Genomic DNA, 18,592 nt, shown 5'->3' with positions numbered 1-18,592 from the left:
CAATGTTTAGATAAGTGATGCACCAAGACTATTACTCATGGCACAGGTCAGTATTATCTCATCAGTTCCTTGTGCTTCCCCATCTGTAGCCGTCTGTTGGCTTAGGTTATACAGAAATGCATGTATTCCTCAGAAGGCCTTTTTGTTGGTGTTGGGCTTTTTTTTTTTTTTTTTTTTTCCCCTCCCATGTTCCTACAGCACCTGGCACAACAAGGTCTTGGATCCAAAGCTTAAGAACTTCAACTGCTATAGCAATACAAACAACAAATATGAAACAATGAGTCACTTGACCAAAATTGTTCAATGTTTAAGGTAGAACTGGTCAAAAAATTTTGCTTGCCAGGCCACGGAGGTTAGTCTGCAGTGGGAAAAAGGAGACGCAGGTTCTTGTGCTAGCCGTGCTCACGTTTCAGGCTTTTACTAAAAAAATTCAGTTTGGGGCTCTTCAGTTAAAGAAGGAATCTATCCTAAGTAAATGAGTTCAGTCACAAGTTCAACTGGGCCACAAGACAAGAATATTTTGAAAAGCTTGAAATTGCTCAAGTACCTACTCGGGTCTGCTTGGCTTGATGTGCAGGTCTCTTAATTTTGTGCTGACATCAAGTCTTCAAAGTAACATTTTAAAGTGTGATACCAGCCGGCTAGCAGGAGATCCTGTCCCACAGAGCAACAGTCTGGCTTCAGTGAGAGACACATTTCTCAGCAGAGGCACTGACACTGCAGTTACTGTAGGTTACTGTTGCAGGTGACTCTCTCCAGCAATGCAGGCTACTATGAGTACTTTGAACTCTACGTATTTCCCACTGAATAGCAGCCTAAGCATGACAACTAGTTACTTACCTTCCAAGGGGCTTGTTGACTGCAAGATACCTAAAATTAATAAAAACCATAAACCCCGCTCTTACTGCTCCAAGATGTCAACCATGGTCTAACACTTCACAGTCACAGACTGATTTTGTGCTGCAAGATTAAAGCCCCTCTGTGTTCAAGATGGAGCTTTTGAAGAGGACAAGTACAGAACAATCCCACAGGAACCGATTTCTAACTTTTCTCAGTTCTAGGCATCCTGTTGGGACCAATCTTCTCTTAAGTTGTACGCTGAGAACCACCTATTTTTCCAAAACGAACCATTAGCGCTGTAACTTCATGGACTATCTCAAGGTAGTCAAGCTCAACGACAGTAGGGGTAAGGGCTTTGTGATAGCCCAGCTCCACTGGTGTAGGGCTGAATCTGCCTGCCTGGCCCTTGGAAGAAGAGGTGGCGGGGGAAGCCAAACCCCAAACCCCAAATAAACCCACATCTTGGGGGGGTGGTGGTGGTGGGAATAATTCATTTCTCAGGCTAATCATTAAGGGAAAAAATATAGATGCAAATAACTGTGAGAACTTCACCACGATTCTGGGACCCTGGCAAAGGGAAATTAGCCAGATGTCATGCTGGCAAAGCGATCAAAGGAATGCAGTAAATGCAAGTCATCTGGTAATGGCAATGCAGCACTGACCAGAAGCCTGGGTATAACAGAGAAACAGAGCTAAAAATATATATATATACAGTCACTGTTATCACCTCCAAGCACGACCAATTATTTTTCATCCAGGCTTTCACATACTGTTTACTGTGCTCTGTGGTTCAAGACATTAAGCAAAAGCACGCCACACAAATCCGACCTTTATTCGTACTTCATCTGCTATTAAAAAACGTATCTGTGATTTGATACACTGCTGTATCACACTGAGCATGTATAAATGCATTAGTAAAGAAGGATGGGAGCTGACTCCACACCAATTTCATGGCAGCGAGGGCAAAAGCAGTCATTTTGTTCTGTGTGCATTCAGCACCTAGCACAATGGAGCCTCAGTCCAGGACTGTGACTCCTATGCTCTACGATGCAAATAATCAATCATTTAACATTCCCAGACCTCTGCAAGGCTTCCAGCATTTAAAAATAACTTGAAAATTCTGGCTAAGCCTCAGAAAGTGCCTAGGTCAGTTGGGGTTGTGGTCACTCAAGAGTCTTTAAAAAAAATCAGTAGTGCTAATTCCTCATCTCCAACAAAAGCATACATACAGGAGGGGGGGGGGGGAAGAAAAAAAAAAAAAAAGAGCCCACTAATCTGTTGAGCCCTTTTCCTTAGCCATCACAGACAGAGCAGTAATGTCTGTAACACTGCCCTTGTACGTGCTAGCAAAGAACACAAGAGAGGCTTTGAAATGAGTCTCTTTGCAGGCAGCTTCACCCAGATGAGAGCTCTGGACAGCAAGCCCCAGTGCATTTATGCAGTTCACAGGCGCTGCCGGGGTTGACACCAGAAGGCAGCACAGAGCCGCTTAATTAACTGTTCCCTTTCTGGGACTGTATTTTGCTCTGCCCGGTTCTCTGGGAAAATCGGAGAGCTTAATGTGGAGGCCAAGAGAATACTTGCAGCACTCCCTCTGACACACTGAAATGCTGTAAAAGCCAGGGCTCTATCCTGCAAAACGCTGAGCTTGCTTGCTGCAGCCCAGCAAAGGGCTTAGCCATCTTTTAGGGCCAGGCTTACAGGAGTCCCTCTGAACACAGGCAGCAGCACTTGGATGCGTTGCTGGAGCACAGCTGCCCTCTGCATGGACAACTGCTTGGTAGCAGCTTGTTCTTGCACAGGCTGGATTTGTGGTTTCCACCCTACGAACACCCAGGAAGGGGGAAACTTCCCCCCTTTCACCCTTATTTTATACACTACTAAAACCCTCTTCAGAAGCAGCTACTTCTCCCCCTTTGAGAGCTTTTAAGCCACACAAGAAAGCTCACTTCATTTGAACTCATTGACAATTCATTACTGAGGCACTGACAGAAACCAACAGAGAAGTATAAAGTATTCGTGCCCAAAGCTGCTTAAAATCATCCTTTTAATTAAACTCACGTAATATTTGTAGGCCTGAGTGTCTCTGCCTTAACTAGCAATTTTTACACTGAAATCCAAATATAATTAATTGCGCCAATGGTTCCCAAGCCAGGAACGGATTGTGCTCCTTTTCAAAGTCAGGACTCCATGCTGCTCCCAGGATAATAAAGACCTGCTGGTGCTGTTGAACTAAGGGGATATAACTCTGAGCAAGGCTATTAATCAAGAAGATGCAATCCCTGCACCGTCAGCTTATGGCCTATGCCAAGGTCACACCACATGGCAGTGACACAGCTGGAGGCAGAAGGTGGTTGTTGTGACTCAGGGCTAAGCACTAAACCACACCAGTACACACAGCTATTCATTTGTACAGTGCCCTCCTCCTCACCCCAAAATACTACACGTGCCTGCATAAACACGAATACGGTGATTCCTCTGACTAGGTCTGCAGCGAAGAGTGAAGCTGAAAGGTGATTTGTGTCCCTCGCACCATCACCCACCAACCTCCTCCCCGCCCCTTCCCTCTCAAAATCTAGATTTCAAGAAAATCTAGAAACAGTATCTTCTAACCCAAGGACAAAACAACACATGATGTCAGCAGAGGAGGAAAGGAAAGCAAGGTGACCCTAAAGCCCAGAAACTTAGCTTTGTCAGCCACTGTCCTTCCCCTTAGGAAAGGAAGAAATTAATAAATCCAGCTATCTGATCTAATTCTACTCTGTTCCAGCAAGACCATATTCATTTTGAGTATGGAGGACCTGCCCACTCCATTGAAGCAAGCAGATGACTTTGCTTGGCTGCCAGGAGACACCAGCTGGCTGCAGTGCTTGACCCAAGCATGACTGGGATTGTTCAGGGATGCTGGAATTTTTATGTTGAAAGATGTTCTGGCCCAGCACAAGAAACCACATGCACACAGACAACCATTCAAACATACCGATCCAATGCCTCCAGGGTCTAGTTTTTTGCAGGAGCTGGCAGCCCAGGGCTCCTAATGATGCTAGTGAGGTATGGGTGCTCAGTAGTTTGTAGGTAAGTGAGATTATTTCACATCCTTCAGCTGGGTAGACTGTGTTAAAAAAATAACCCTCAGAGGTGGACAGAAATACTTTTTTTTTTTTACCCTCAATGTAAAAATAATACTCCCATTACTATTGTTTGGTGGTTTGGATTTTGCACAATGAAAATGCACATTTCTGTTGAAAAGGTAGCAGGGGGTGGGTGGGGGTGAAAATTATCCAGAGAAAAAGCAGAAAAATGAGTTTTAAAAAATTCCTCATAGAACGTGCCACTTCTGTCTGCCCTTTGAGGACATGCAGATGGAGAAAAGCTGCATCTTGACAAGGGCTTTTATAGCAGTATGTGAGGCTTAGGCCTGGGCAACAGAGCTAGCGTGCTGAGCGCTAAGGTTTCAATTCAGCTGTGATGAGATGGGACTGTACTTCCTTTTGTAAGCAGCCAAAAATAAATACATAAATAAAAAAATAAATAATGCTGTCTAAGTTCCCAGACAGGGACTGGGAAGTGCCAGCTTCCCCCCCAGCCAGTCAGGCTGAAGCAATGCAGCTGTTTCCCTCAACTGCAACCTCCAAAGGGCAGAGTCTGGCCATGCTCCCAAAGTCCTGTGTGCAGCAAGTCCTGTGTGCAGCAGCACCCTCCTGCAACGCTCCAGGACCAGCTCCCCCCGCCCCCACCCCCCCCCCCCCCCACCCCCCACCCCCCCCCCCCGCCCTTGTCCTCTGCTCCAGCTTCAGTGGCAAGAAAAAAAGAAAATGGGACAAGGATCCCCCCCAGGTCATTCACCTCTGCTTGAAAATGATCCAGGCACACTTGAGTAATTAACAACAACATGACCCATATACCCTAATTATCTGGCAAAGCACCTCCTATTTTGTTTATTAGAACTCACAGCACACCTAGACACTGCGTGGTTAGTTTACACATGCCAGGAGAATAGGGGAAAATAGACACAAAGAAAATAGTTATTCAGAGCCTTACAATGTCTTCTGCTCCAGGCTCAAAGATCTCATCAGCCTGGGTCCTCCACCCTTTTATGCAGCACTGTTGTACTTTATTCTCAGTGGAGTCTTGTTTTGTCCTAGTTTTTGATATTATTATTTCTAATTAAAGTCAATAAAGTGAACAATTAGCAATGATAACTCAAGCTGAGTTGATGAAAGCCACCATAGTTAAGCATTTATTCAAATAACCATTTCCCATGCCCTAGCTAACAGAGATCTTCTAGAAAGGAGTGATACAACATGTTTCAAAGATTTAAATAAAACAGGGAGCAAAGGTGTTTTTCAAAACTTAATCATCCCAGTGACTCCTACTCTAAGTCATAAAAATACATTACCAGCGTGGGGCGGGGGGGAGCAATTGGGTTATTTTTTTTTCCTTTCAGAGTGGAAAAAACACATTCTCCAGAAACTGCATTACAATAGCTATGAAGAGGATTTTTTCCTTTAAATCAGGGTTTTTTTCAGATGGACGCTGGTTCTGTGAACTCTGCAAATATGAATCACAGCAAGAAACTACATCAGTGGGTGCGTTAGTGCACGAAGGGAGTCATGGTTCAGGCCACATTTCAAAGTTTGGGTGTAGCTATTTAAAAATCTCCAAGGCCACAAATTCTACAGTAACTAAACAAAGTAAGTAACTGTACTAAAAAAAATTACTGAAAGCTATATTAAATGCAACATGTTCCAGCTATGACATGTATCTATATCCATAATCCACTTGAGTGCAATGGCAGCAAATGGAAGAAATTCAAGGCACTCACTATTGGATCTATGCATCTGTTTTAAGGAAAGCTGTGGGAGCAAAAAGGGATGGAGCTGCCTGACTCCGCATCTCATACGGGAGCCACTTCTTGGGGCATAGGGGCTCCTTGAGAAGCAAAAGCTGTGGCCTGAACAGGGGGCACATTCATGTTCTTGTATGTTACCGAGTTTGCTACGGCATCGTAAGCCACTGATGGTCAGCTGAGCAGCGGTAACAGACTGCCCGCAGGCTTCTTGCTTGCCTCAGTTGTAAAGTAAAACAAGTTCGCAGAAGCCACCATGAATGTGGCTACTATGGTCCAGGGAACATGCAGGCAGAGGGTTATAACAGCCCTATTGGAACTTACAAAGCAGTTTCTAAACCCCCTGGAGCTCTCAAGGCTTTGTCTAGGCACACTCATGAAGCTGAGCTGCAAGGCCCTACACAAACCTGGAAGCTGGGATCTGCTGACATGGATCCTACAGCACCTACTACTGCTTTGAATAGGGATCACAAGATGTTCAGAGAAGGAAAAGGGACTGCATGCTGGATTCGAGACACATATATAATGGTTTATCTTAACTTACTTGTAAAAAGGACCAAGAATTTCAGCTGACCTTTCACCAGATGAGCATCAAACCTTTTCTTCTGTTGCTACCTGCACTTGATTTTTACCATCAGGAGAGAAAGAGCACATAGTCCAAACCACTGCTGGGACTGCACTCAGCCCTTCATGTGTGGATTCCCAGGACACAGCTGAGCTGCAGCTACTCCCAGCACACTCATTATGCTTCTTGCAAGGGAATTACCTGCTTCCCCTCCCCCAAAAAGTGGGGGGGCAGAAAGGATGAACAGCATCATATCCATGCAGACCATAAAACTCCAATCTGCCAAGTGACCCTAGGCTCACTGTTGTACCTACAAAGTTCATGCATTTGGCCTCCTGGTGATACAAAGTCATTAACAATCACTGCAGCAGCAATGAACCAGACTGAAGCATGTGGTAATTGATTAAAAGCAGACATGTCACAGTTGCTTTTTATAGTTCCAGTTAAGTGCCAGCCTAATTAATGGAAGTTGGTGTGCTAATTATAATAGTCTGCGTTGTGAGTCAGACTAAAGTGTTGTGCAAGAAATGTCGGAGGTTTTTTTCATGCATCCAAGCTAAATAATTAAACTTATTTTTGTTACTTCTTAGCAACAGGAGTGTTATACAACTGGACATCATTCCTGCAGCTGCATTGAAAAGTATTTAAAAGTGTATAATGTAGAGCAAATATTTGCTTAAAGACAATGCAATCTGTTCCATCATTAGCAAGTCATTTTGGAATAAAATTTTAAGGCTTTGTTTACCAGACTGGTGAAAATGAAGCTTCTTCTATGGAAGGCAGCCTCAAACACATACCTTTTCAGCTCTGCAGCATTTTCTTAAACACCAACCCAAAATCACAGCTCGCTCTCTCTCTCTCCTCATCTCTTCCATTCTTTGAGAAGCACTAAAGTACTGGTATTTTAGAAGTGAAATCAGTGTGATTTCAGTATCTTCTGAAACCACCAGGAAATTCACCGCTTTCAGCTCTCTACAAACTCAGCTAAAATGGTCTGGCTGACTGAGATTTTTTTAGAGCCTCTCTAAACTAGAAAAAACAGTTGCAGGATTGCACAGAATACCTGGAATAGGCAGAACAGTAGCAAAACCCATGATAGTTTAGAAATCAAGGGGATGCGCTTGAGTACAGAGGAGTGGGCTTGGTTACGTTTCACCTCAAGCAAGTTCAATAGCTAGAAGTTAACAGGCAGATGACAGTATGAAAAGCTGAGATTAAGTTAGGCAGAAAAATATTGGTACTGGGAAGAGATGCTGAAGTGAAAGTGAACTAGAGAGATAATTCACCAAGATGGTCTTATGTATGAGATTGGTGGAGAGGAAAATTAGAATAAAGCCAAGAATAAACTTGGAAGGACAGTGTAATTCAGGCTGGAAGGGATCTCAGGAGGTCAGTGGTCCAGTCTTCTGTTCAAAGTAAGGTCAGCAAGAAGGCCAGACCAGCTTGCTCAAGGCTTTATCTAGCTGGGTCTTGAAAACTTCTAAGGATGAAGAGTGCACAGTCTCTCTCAGCAATCTTTTCCAACGCTTGACTGATCACTTAGTGATTTCCCTATATGCATGCAGAACTTTTCTTGTTTCAACCTAACCCATCGTCTCTTGTCCTCCTATTGTTCACCACTGCAAAGAGCAGGCTTGTCTTCCACATAACCTCCTAGCATGCTGCTGTTGGGTAAAATGCTCAGAGGCAACCTATTTGAGGGAATTTCAAGGGAATGTGAGATGAACAAGAGAGGAGAAACCTACTGAAGGCTTCGTAAGAGAAAAGAAACAGAGGTAGGGAGGGCAAGGAATGAAGAGATAACTTATTCTGCGATTTAGGGAGGGGATAGCCCCTAGGGCTTTTAAGGAAGGGCAGTTTTAGTTAAGCTTGTGATGCGAAAGGCAGGACAGTGCCTGGAAAGAAACATGGCACAAGGAAAATCAATGCAAAACAATGATGTAAACTGTTAGCAAGAGGGGCTGAAAGGAGAGGAGCAGGTAGAACTTGTGGGAAGTGCAGATGGGTGAAAGGAGGAAAAAAAAAAAAAAAGTAAATACAGCCAGTGAGCTGTACTTGGCAAGACTGGTTTTTGCTGTCTCCAGCATGCCTCTGAATCATCTTCAGCTGTCACAGACCCTCCAGCCTAGTTCAGGTCCCCAAAGGGACCTTTATCCTCACCAGAGGATCACAGGGCAAGGAAATACCACAAGGACTTCACAGCAAACCAATGACATTTAAAACCAGTTGGGACACATACAGAGTCCTAGAAACTTCTACCACATACATTCGTTACTGACTCATCTGAGACTGGGAAGACTAAAGGGAAGAGCTGTATTACTGAATAAAGACTTTTCTAGAACCTTAAAAAGCCTACAGATTTATAGCAGCTGACAATGATTCAGTCACCCTGAGCAGTCAACCTAGATGCTGTCACTGCAGAGATTGAGTACAATGAAATGAGAAGTTGCGCCAACTAGGCCATTCGTGTCATACTGAGAGACAAGACGAACTTTTCTGACCTTGCCTTCAATAACAAGCACACACAGCACAGTCAATAAATGCAGGAACACCTCTCTCCCCGCTCTTCCTCAAAAAAGGTTAAAAACTCAGAAATTATAAATGGCTCACTGTTTTCTCCTGTTACCAGGAATAGCACGAAGCAGCCTTGCCATAGAAACAGAGCCCTGAGCCCCAGACAACATGCAGGCAGATAAGCACATGATACTCTGGGCTGCAGATGAACTCTCAGCAAGGACAGCACAAGACTTTTTGGTTCCAGACACATCTGGTAAGGCTTCCCCATACCTCCCCTGCCCAGACTTTTCCAACCACAGCTTGGATGTTGCTCATGAGCTCTGCAAAGCTAAAAGTTCAACTCCAGACAGACATGACTGCCTAGCTGACTTTCTGTTCCCTCCTACATAAACCCCATGGACAAATTCCTCCCTGCCTCTCATGCCCAGCCTACTCCATCCCTGGTTTCTACCGGGACTTCTGCAAGATCTGTCTCTGTGCTCCCATGTCCCACAGCAAGTGACAACAGGATATGGGCCAAGACTAGATGGGGAAGGGTCTCCCAGGCATTTCTACCTTCATTTTCTCCCACAAATTCTCAGGCACCCGTTGCTCCTGAAAGCCTTAAGAGCGCAGCAAGTTAATATTTTATTTAAGCTAAAGGGAGTTTTTGGAAAATAGTTTCTTTTCTGGGCATGAAAAATTTAGTCTGGCTAAAACAAGAGTAAATTGCACAGGATCAAATCCAAAACACACAAATCTATACTGCTTTGGCTGCTTTGTTTATTGGGAAGACCAGAATATTTCTGTTTTCTGAGGAGAAGGACTCCTGGTTTTGACTACTTTTGCAATGAAAGCATCAACACAACACATTCATTTGCCAAGGAGCTCTGGTTACTCTTATGCACTTACGTTCTTTGATCATGTAGAAGACCTATTCACAGAGTAAGACCCAACTTGATAACCATGGATAAAACCTTCATAGTATCTAGAAGGTTAATACCGTGATGCATCACTGGTGCTTCTGCACCTAGAAGAGTCTGACCTATATTTGAAGACTGAAGGGATTCAACACCACTTGAGTTGTAGGCCTCAAAACCTCAGTGTGCCTAAATGAAATAAAGGAGCAGGTTCACAAAACAGCTAGATTCCATTATGAACAAACACAGCTTATCTAAATTTAGATGGCACTGGATCCATTTAAAATACCTGTAAGAACAACACACTACTGTAAAATACAAACATGAAGCTGTGATGTACTGCATGCTGAAGAACACCGATTTTTTTTTTACCCATCCTTTGAGAGCAAGGTGCACCTGAGTGATATCAGTGCAGAAAAATATTTACCAGGCAGGTCTTGCATCTGCACAGTTTAGCCTTCTGCTCCATCTCAGAGGTGGCTGTATACTATTTAAAGGGAACAGATTGATGAAAGAGTGAGATTGTGTTTCAAGTTAATCATTACAATCTGCACTTTTTCTCTGGACTTACTTGATTTGTGGAATTATGTCTTTCAATAAACGTCACAACACATGACAGTCAATTAAATCTAACATGTACAAATGCATGTCACCCCATTTTCTTTCAGGGACACAAAAACTCCACCATGCCTACAGTTAAACAAACTCCTTCATTAACTTTCCCCAGCTAATGTCTGAGATGACGCATCAGCCTTTGGCTGCCAGGTGACCTGTGCTTCACTCACAGTAGCCAGGGCACGACATGAGAAATATCCTGTCCGTCAAGAACCTTTAGCTTGAGTATTTCAGCAGACCACAGCCATCTAGGTGTTCTGAGAAGAGACAGTGTCTCTCAGAAAGAACAAGCCAAGCAGAAAAGAGCTTTCTGAAGAAATTTATACCTTTTGATTTATACGTAAAATTTGCCCTTTGAACAATTTCACTGCAGCTATTTACCAGCAGCCAATTAAACAGTGAAACAATGATGAACCAAATTAAAAAAAATAAAAATGGTTCTCAACCCTGGATATGAGGCACAGACAGCAAATACTAAGACTATTAGAAAAACTCATCAGAACCTCGACATGAAAGAGCAGATCTTCCAAGTTTGCATCTTCTCAAGCCAAGCTAGGATTTTATCCCTCTCATTTTCAGGAGATTTCTACTAGACAGAAACTAATCACTTTAAAAGTCATTTTAAAGTCACTGCAAGTGCACGACAAACCCCCTTGCCAAGTGGAAAACAGCTGCAGTGCTACCTGCCTGAGATCTGGTCTCTGACAGGCTTTATCAGCCATTCAGCGGGCAAGCAGTGATTTGGCTAAAGTACCATGTCTAAGGAGACTCCACATTGGAAGCTCTCAGAAAACTCTGCCTTGAAATAAGGATTGCACTGGTTTGACTCCATCTGTTTAATGTACTAATTCAGTTATTTTATTGGGAAAATTCAGTGTAGATGAGGACCAAACTCACTAATCAAAGGGAACCGTCTCCCTGACAGACTGACACTTGCACCCCTAACAATCTCAATGAAATAATAACATGAAAAGCTTAAGCATATTTTTTTTATCAAAGTCTGTATTAACTATTTGACTGTGATCACTTTACTGGCTAGAATGAACAAAGACTAGATTTAAGAAAGATTTTTTTTTTTTTTCTATGATGAGGGTGGTGAAACACTGGCACAGAGAGGCGGTAGATGTCCCATCCCTGGAAACATTCAAGGACAGGTTTGACAGGGCTCAGAGCAACCTGATTTGGCTGAAGATGTCCCTGCTCACTGCAGAGGGGCTGGACTAGATGACCTGTCAAGGTCCTTTCAAACCCAAACTATTCTGTGATAAAGCATCAAGTGGGAAAGCCATGAAACAGGTTAAACGAGAACTGGCAGAAGAAAGAAACACAACAAGAAGACTGAAGGAGACAAAAAGGAAGCCTGGGAAAAAAAGGAAAAAAAGGAAAAGAATGCGATAGCTACAATGAAAAAGATTTTCTTGCCATGACATGCCAGACATGAACAACAACAAAAAGACACTTGAGGTATTACAGTTGTTAGCAACAATCCTTCAGTCATTCCTACAAGATTACATCGTCATCCAATATTCCCAATCCATGGCAAACAGCAGGAGACTCCTAGTTTTAAAACTAACTGATCAACCAGAATTAAAAAGCAGTCTAATCTTCCCCTGCCTAGGCTGGCCTCTCGCACCATCATCCAGCCACTGCTGCTCTATTTATTTCTGGCATATGTGGCAGATACCTGATGGATACAAATGGGGCAAAATTACCACCTGAGAAGATATCACAGATCAAGCCAAAAACTTCACATTTTGCTCACCCTGCCATCACCTCCAAATGGAGCTGGCCAGAAACTGTCAGGAAAGCAGGTACATTGAAGAAATGGCTCTTTTCCGTAGATTCCCTTCCCTCATTTGATGTCTGTAAGTCAAAGAACGAGCAAGAAGTCAACTATTGGTGTTTGAACAACAAGCACAGCTCCCAGCTTATTTTCCCTTATTTCTCTTAAGAAATTACATGAGATTCAACCCAAACACTGCTGAGAAGGAATCCAGCAGTGTGGTAAGTCATAACACAATGCTCCCATCTTTGCTCAGACTGTGAACAGGCTCTAAAACCTATTCAAGCAAAACACATTAAGAAAAACACACACAAGATACAGCATTCTTGGGAACTTCTCTTTCTAGGGGTCTGATGCAAATAACCTCTGTCTAGTGGAAAGCCATACTTTAAGTAGAAACACCACAGTTCCCACCTTCACTTTTAGTAACTTACCAGAATATAGGTTATAGGTATCACAACAATTGCAGACGAAGTTTGTGAACTGTGGTGCATAACCCCAGTGTCACCAGCAAAGCTTGGACAGAGGAAGGTCAGCACAGAGAAAGGATACGTAGTTCTTTCACACACTTCTCAAACTAATGGGGACTGTAAATTGCAAGTAGTTACATCAGTTCAGCTGAGTGGGAAGTAACTTGCTACATGGAGTTTGACTGTTTGCCTAAAACTTTGCCTGCAGCACAGGGCTTGTACAAAGCTAGAAGAATATGTGGCTCTTCACTTCTCACCTCTTGCCTTTGCATGTGGGCATGTCACAAGCTCTAAATTTCACTCAAAATTGGGTAACTTATGTGTTCAAACATGGATAAGCTGAATTAGGAATGCCATTATACAAACGAAGGAGGTAAGAAAATGTAAAATAATATGTCGGGAAGGACATATTCACCATTTCACAAGCAAGTCTGAGAACAAGAGTGGTAGAAATGCAGATTTTCTAGAGTAGCTCTGATTTTTGGCTCCCCGGTAAAGTAACACATTTATAGCTAAAGTCTCTGTCTACCTAGGAGTTTGGGAGCAGATGGAGAAACCACAACCCATGTTTCTGGGAAATGCAGACATACAAAATGAAAATCCCTCTGAAATATCCATTGGAAGAACAATTTGCCCAGCAACATACAAAAGAAAGATGCCAACCTATCATCCCAGTCTTCAAAAGTAATTTTCATTCTTTGCTACTGAGATGAACAGTGAGGGGGGAAGAGAGGAATCTCTATGGTTTGGAAGTTTGAAGCATTGCCTTCAAAATTCAATTTCAACTCTGATGAGAAAATTGAGGAGTATTTTCTGTGTCAGGTGCACTGACTTTTAGTAAACACTTTTAAAATCAGTGTTATTTCCTTTTCATGGGCAAATGAATTTGCTCCATTGCAAAAAGACAAACAGCGATCAGAAAATAAAAGAAGGGAATGCAATATCTTTTTGTTATTCAGTCTTCAAAAAAAGCAGAATTTAAACAATATAGAATTGGAAACACCAACAACTTACATGTTATATAGGCACTGAAAAAACTTATGCTTAATTTCATTTTTTCCTCATTTTTTTCAGGTCACTAGCATAAAAAACTAGGAGTAATGGAAAATTTAGCAAGTGTAGTGTTTCATTATGAAAAATGCTCTAAAAAATAGTCCCATTAAAACGATGATATGTTTTTGCTTTTTAATTTACAGGCAGAAAAGTTAGAAGACCTCCGTGTTGAGCACTTTAAAAGTCATTTGAGCAGAAGGACTGTGCTTCACTGGTTTCCCTGGCAGACACCAAGATGACCATAAGACAGCAAGGAGCCCTCAGGGGAAATAAAGTCACCAGCCTCCTGGGCTGCATTAGGCCGTGTTGCCAGCAGGTCCAGGGAGGGCATCCTTCCCCCTCTGCACACCACTGGTGACTCAACAAGATCACTGGGTGAATTGCTCACTTTTCCAGTACAAGAAACACATGGACATACTGGAGAGAACCTAGCAAAGGGCCACAGAGATGATTAATGGACTGCACTATCTTTCATATGAGGAGAGGCTGAGGAAGCTGGGACTGTTCAGCATGAAGAGAAGGCCAGGGAGGGATCTTACCCTTGTGTATAAACACCTGATGGAAGGGAATGAAGAAGGAACCAGACTCATGTCAGCAGTGCTCACTTGAGAGGACAAGAGACAATAGTCACAGATTTTAAGAAGACACGTGAAATTTCATCTGAAAACAAGAATAAACGTTTTTTATTTGCTGTGAGGGTGGTCAAACACTAGAACAGGTTGCCCAGAAAGGCTGTGAGGTCTCTGTTTGGGGAGATATTAAAAATTCAGCAAGACAGAGTCCTGGGCAACTTGCTCTAGCTGATTCTGTTTGAGCATGGTAAGATGGATTACATGATCTCTAGAGGTCATAATTCCGAGATTTTAAAAAAAACATGAAGAAAAATGAGGGTATTATTTCAGCATTTTCTATATTTCACCGTCATCCCTAAGCTTTGGAGGAGTCAAAGATTCAGGAGAAAGACAGAAAGGAATTTCAAACAGAATCTGAAGTTTGGCTGATCTACATTCACTGCCAAACGAATACTTTCTTCTGAGATAAGTTCAAACTACCCACTTTTCCAAGTGTAGCTCCTAGGAGTTACTCTAAATGTTGCTACCTCAGCTAAGTACACCACAGCCTCCAGCCACCCTACTCCCCCACAACCCGCTTTGTCACAGGAAGGTTGCTAGGCTCAGGCTTGTTTGCCAGCCTTTGATATTCTACAACCTGCCATTTTTCTCAATGAGCTGGAAGGTGTTGCTTTTGTTCTCAAAAAGCAATGCTGCTCATCGCAAAGATTAAACAGAGCCTGCCAAAGACCTCAGATCTCAAGGCAGTTTTATCTCTTCACAGCATCACACCAAAGAAAAGAGCAAGCTCCCCTTGCTCTACCGAGATCAATGAAAATATGACAATTCGTGGCTGTGACTGCTTCCTTTGTTTCATAGGTTTTGCAGTTCTAAAAAAACCAAACAACAAAACCCAAGGATGCATAAGCAGGCCCCTATTGTTTTCTTCAAATAAACCCAGAATATTTGCTCAAAAACAATAAGGATATTAATAAACATACAAATATCCCCATACCACAGCTCCAGAGCCACAGCCAGAACACTAAAGAGAAGAGCCACGTACCACTCCAGCTTCCCCTACCGCAAGCTTAATTCAGCTAAGTTCCTTATTCCACCAGTGAAAAATCCCACCTAATCCTGTAGGATGCAACTTCTAAACAAGAAGAAAGAGACAGACTGGAAGCAGGAAAAGAACAGAAGAAATCAGCCATGAAATCTCAACATTTCCCCCCCAAATCCACAAACAGGATACAGCTGTCTCCAGGAGCTGGGGCTTGGTTTATTTATAATGACTTTGTATAATTTTTCATTCTCCAAATCAGATGTAATCTCAGGGAGGCAACGGGAAAATAGACACAACAGTGACTGGAGGAAGAGCATGAAAAAGTCAACAGCAGAACTGTACTTAAAAAACCTGCAGCCAGTTTGAGAGGCCACTGATAGATCCCAAGATGCATGTCTCCATTGTGAGCAACACCTGGATGGCTTCCAACACAAGATGAAGAATGAATATAGCAATATTTAGACAAAATTTTACTCCCACATCACCATCTGACTGCCTCGTCTCTCAGCCGCCCACTTCCTCTCCCTCATTTTGAGACAAAGCTTGATGAACGGGTGTTGTGAGCTGCACAAGTCAATCCACTTGCTACGAAGCAAAAATGAAATGCCTCCCTTTTCCTTTAGAAGGGACCCTTCGGCACAGGGCTATCCCGTAATTAACAACTTTACATTTCACATGTACAAATATCAACTAACCTACTAGAGGTTGCTCCTCCTATTTACACATTCAAGCACAGGATCAGGGCAATGCTTTCAAGTGCCTGTGCCCCAGATTTATGCTCAGCCTTTTAGACCAGGCTTGCTTCTTTATTATATACAACCATAGCCACTGGTAGAAGACAAATAATAAATAGTAGGTGATGCTATCCCTTCACTACTGACACCCAGCGAGATTGTTTTTCATGTCCATGACTAGCAAAATGAAGCAACAACATTGTGGTGCTTTTATTTCAATTAGATGGACTTTCTTCCCCATCTCCCAATCCAAAACAGATACCTGATAAATGATTCAGGGGGTGGAGAGTGGGGAATAATGTGTTTGCTTTCAAGTTGTCTTGATTCCCCAGCCGAAAACTACCCAAATTACAATGGGAAAAGATGGAGGGGGAATCTGTATGAAATATCTTGGTGTCTCAGAGTAAAAACACACTATAAACAGACTAGGATTCAACGTCAACATCAAAGGCTTTTTATTCTCATTCTAAATACAAGAGCAACTGCATTTAATACCCGTTTTGTTCTCCATCTCCTCAAATGCCTAATGATTTAATTTAAAATTATTCTCTTTGATGTCAGTCTTGTATTAACTTTTACTTGAGGCAGTTAGCTTCAGGAGAGCATAAACCATTTGATTCTGTCTTTCACTCTAAGCAAGCCAAATGCATGAAGGGATCAGAGAAGACTTGTAAAGCTTATAGAAATCACTGCTACAGCTCTAGCCGAGGCCCACAACACCATACTGCTGAAGCCTCACATCACCACAACGCTAATCTGGACCTGCCCTCTGTGATGTTCCATTACAAACATGACTGGCTTTTCCTTTTTAGACAACCACTGCAAAATTCATAACTTCAAGAAGTCCTCCTTGCGATTCCAGTCCTAATTCTGACCAGCTGGACTTGTACTGAGCAACAGGCAGCTGGCTCTGCTGAGACAAACATCTCATAAATATGGAGTGGAATTACAGGCAGAGAAGAACCAAGTAGAAATGATGAGCAGAAACTGGGAGAGCTAGAAAACATGCAAGAGCAAGCCTTCCCTCAGCTCAGTTCCAGCTTATCCTGATCCCTGCTGAGCACCTCTCTGAAGTCCCAGTCTCATGTAGACTGGCCACTTCCCAGACCATGATGCATCTCTAAAGGGGGAAACAGCTGACAGGCACTAACACTGTTGGATTTAACTGTGATTCTCCCCAGCAGCTCCCAACCTTCACTGGTGCTGACAAGGCTGGTTTTCAGTAGTACCAAAGGAACAGTAGGAGTAAGCTTCTGCATCTTCAGCAGCAGGCACGCATTTCTGGCACCACAGAAGGCACAGCCATGAACTTGCCGCCCTCAGGGGTCTAGAGAATGTTACATTCACTCCTGTGAGCAGGTGGCAAAAAAACCCCAACACCCAGAAGTCAAACACCATACAATCTCTGCATACAGTTTATAGAAGAACAATACCTGGATGGCTCTTCAGGTTTTACACTTCAGATAATGAAACAGACTGATCTCCAGACACTGGGTTTAGTCAAACACCACCCAGATGCAGTGAAGTGTGTGTGTGGCAAGAGCCAAGCCTGATAGAGAGCACATATTACCTCCGCTGGTGCCAACAGGTAGAGAACAGCACTAAGTGTTGAGCAAGGTCCCCAGGAAGGAATAAGGCCACAGGCAATAAAAGACATGTGACATCTACTTTAAAAAGCTGCGAATGCCAACAGAGCTGTACTGCTTTTTAACTCGCTTCATGCTGAATTCTTTTAAACTGCTGCAGCTGGGCAGCAAGGAAAGCGGGCATCCAGGGCTTCATCATACCAGCTGAAGGGTCCTGGGCCAGAAAGACTCTGGAAGAGTGTAGAGGAGCCTCCACCTTCTCCACAGCAGCTGCGGGCAGTCAAACAAGGAAACTTTCCAGGGAGCAAAGTGGAAAAGAAAGCAAAAGACTCAGAAAGCAGGGAGCCTTCAACACTGCAGACAGAGTGGTAGGCTACTGAAAATAGCAGGGAAGAGACATGCAGCTGGGTCACAAAGACAAAAGGCAGGCAGATTTCCTAGGAAGCAGCCCCAGAAGTGGACCGATTAAAGTTTCTTGCATACATACAAAGGCAGCTAAGAATTTTAGACTTCAGAAGACAAAAAAGAAAAAAAGCGAGGATCTGCCCCGAGGTGCTAAGACTGCTAGAACAGAGGAATTAATCTCAGATTAAATAAAAATAAAAGGGCCATCTCGCCCTGCTGATCTGCATTCCCCCAGTTTCAAGAATTACCTCATCTTACTTTGCATTCTACTAAAACCCAGCTTTCAATATTCAAAGTTCTTTTGGTGTTTTCAGTAAATTTACTTTAAAGAAGGCAGCACAAGCAAGATGATTCTCCCCACCAGGGTTCCACCAAAGGCAGACACTGTTAAAGGTGCAGAAATCCACAAGTTGGTGTTGCTGATGTTTTCCATGCAGACTAGTGTCTGCCTGGCTGTTTTCACACTTCTGGCAGTTTCTCCTCACATCTACATTTTTCAAGTGTAGAAAGTCTCAACTGCAAAAGATTTCTCTGGAGTTCTTGCCCTCTTGCGATTCATTTATTTTTAAAAATCGTCTCTGCTTACTGCTCTCTTTCCTTCATTTTAAAAATACTTAGCTGAACTGATTTGCCCAGCACAGAGGGAAGGGATTCTTCCCCAT

At 43.0% G+C, this 18,592-nt stretch overlaps 1 protein-coding gene across 3 annotated transcripts in view; it reads right to left on the bottom strand.

Annotated features, from left to right (window-relative positions):
* Positions 1 to 18,592, bottom strand: part of NARS2 (asparaginyl-tRNA synthetase 2, mitochondrial) — a 52,685-nt gene that overhangs the window by 22,638 nt on the left and 11,455 nt on the right. For all 3 annotated transcript variants that reach the window (XM_055801275.1, XM_055801274.1, XM_055801272.1), the window contains exon 6: positions 12,048 to 12,148. In XM_055801275.1, the coding sequence (XP_055657250.1) occupies positions 12,048 to 12,148 (101 nt within the window). The remainder of the gene's footprint in view (positions 1 to 12,047; positions 12,149 to 18,592) is intronic.

This window comes from Falco peregrinus, chromosome 4, assembly GCF_023634155.1.
Source record: "Falco peregrinus isolate bFalPer1 chromosome 4, bFalPer1.pri, whole genome shotgun sequence".
Lineage (NCBI taxonomy): Eukaryota > Metazoa > Chordata > Aves > Falconiformes > Falconidae > Falco > Falco peregrinus.
This window is presented reverse-complemented; position numbering and strand designations above follow the sequence as displayed.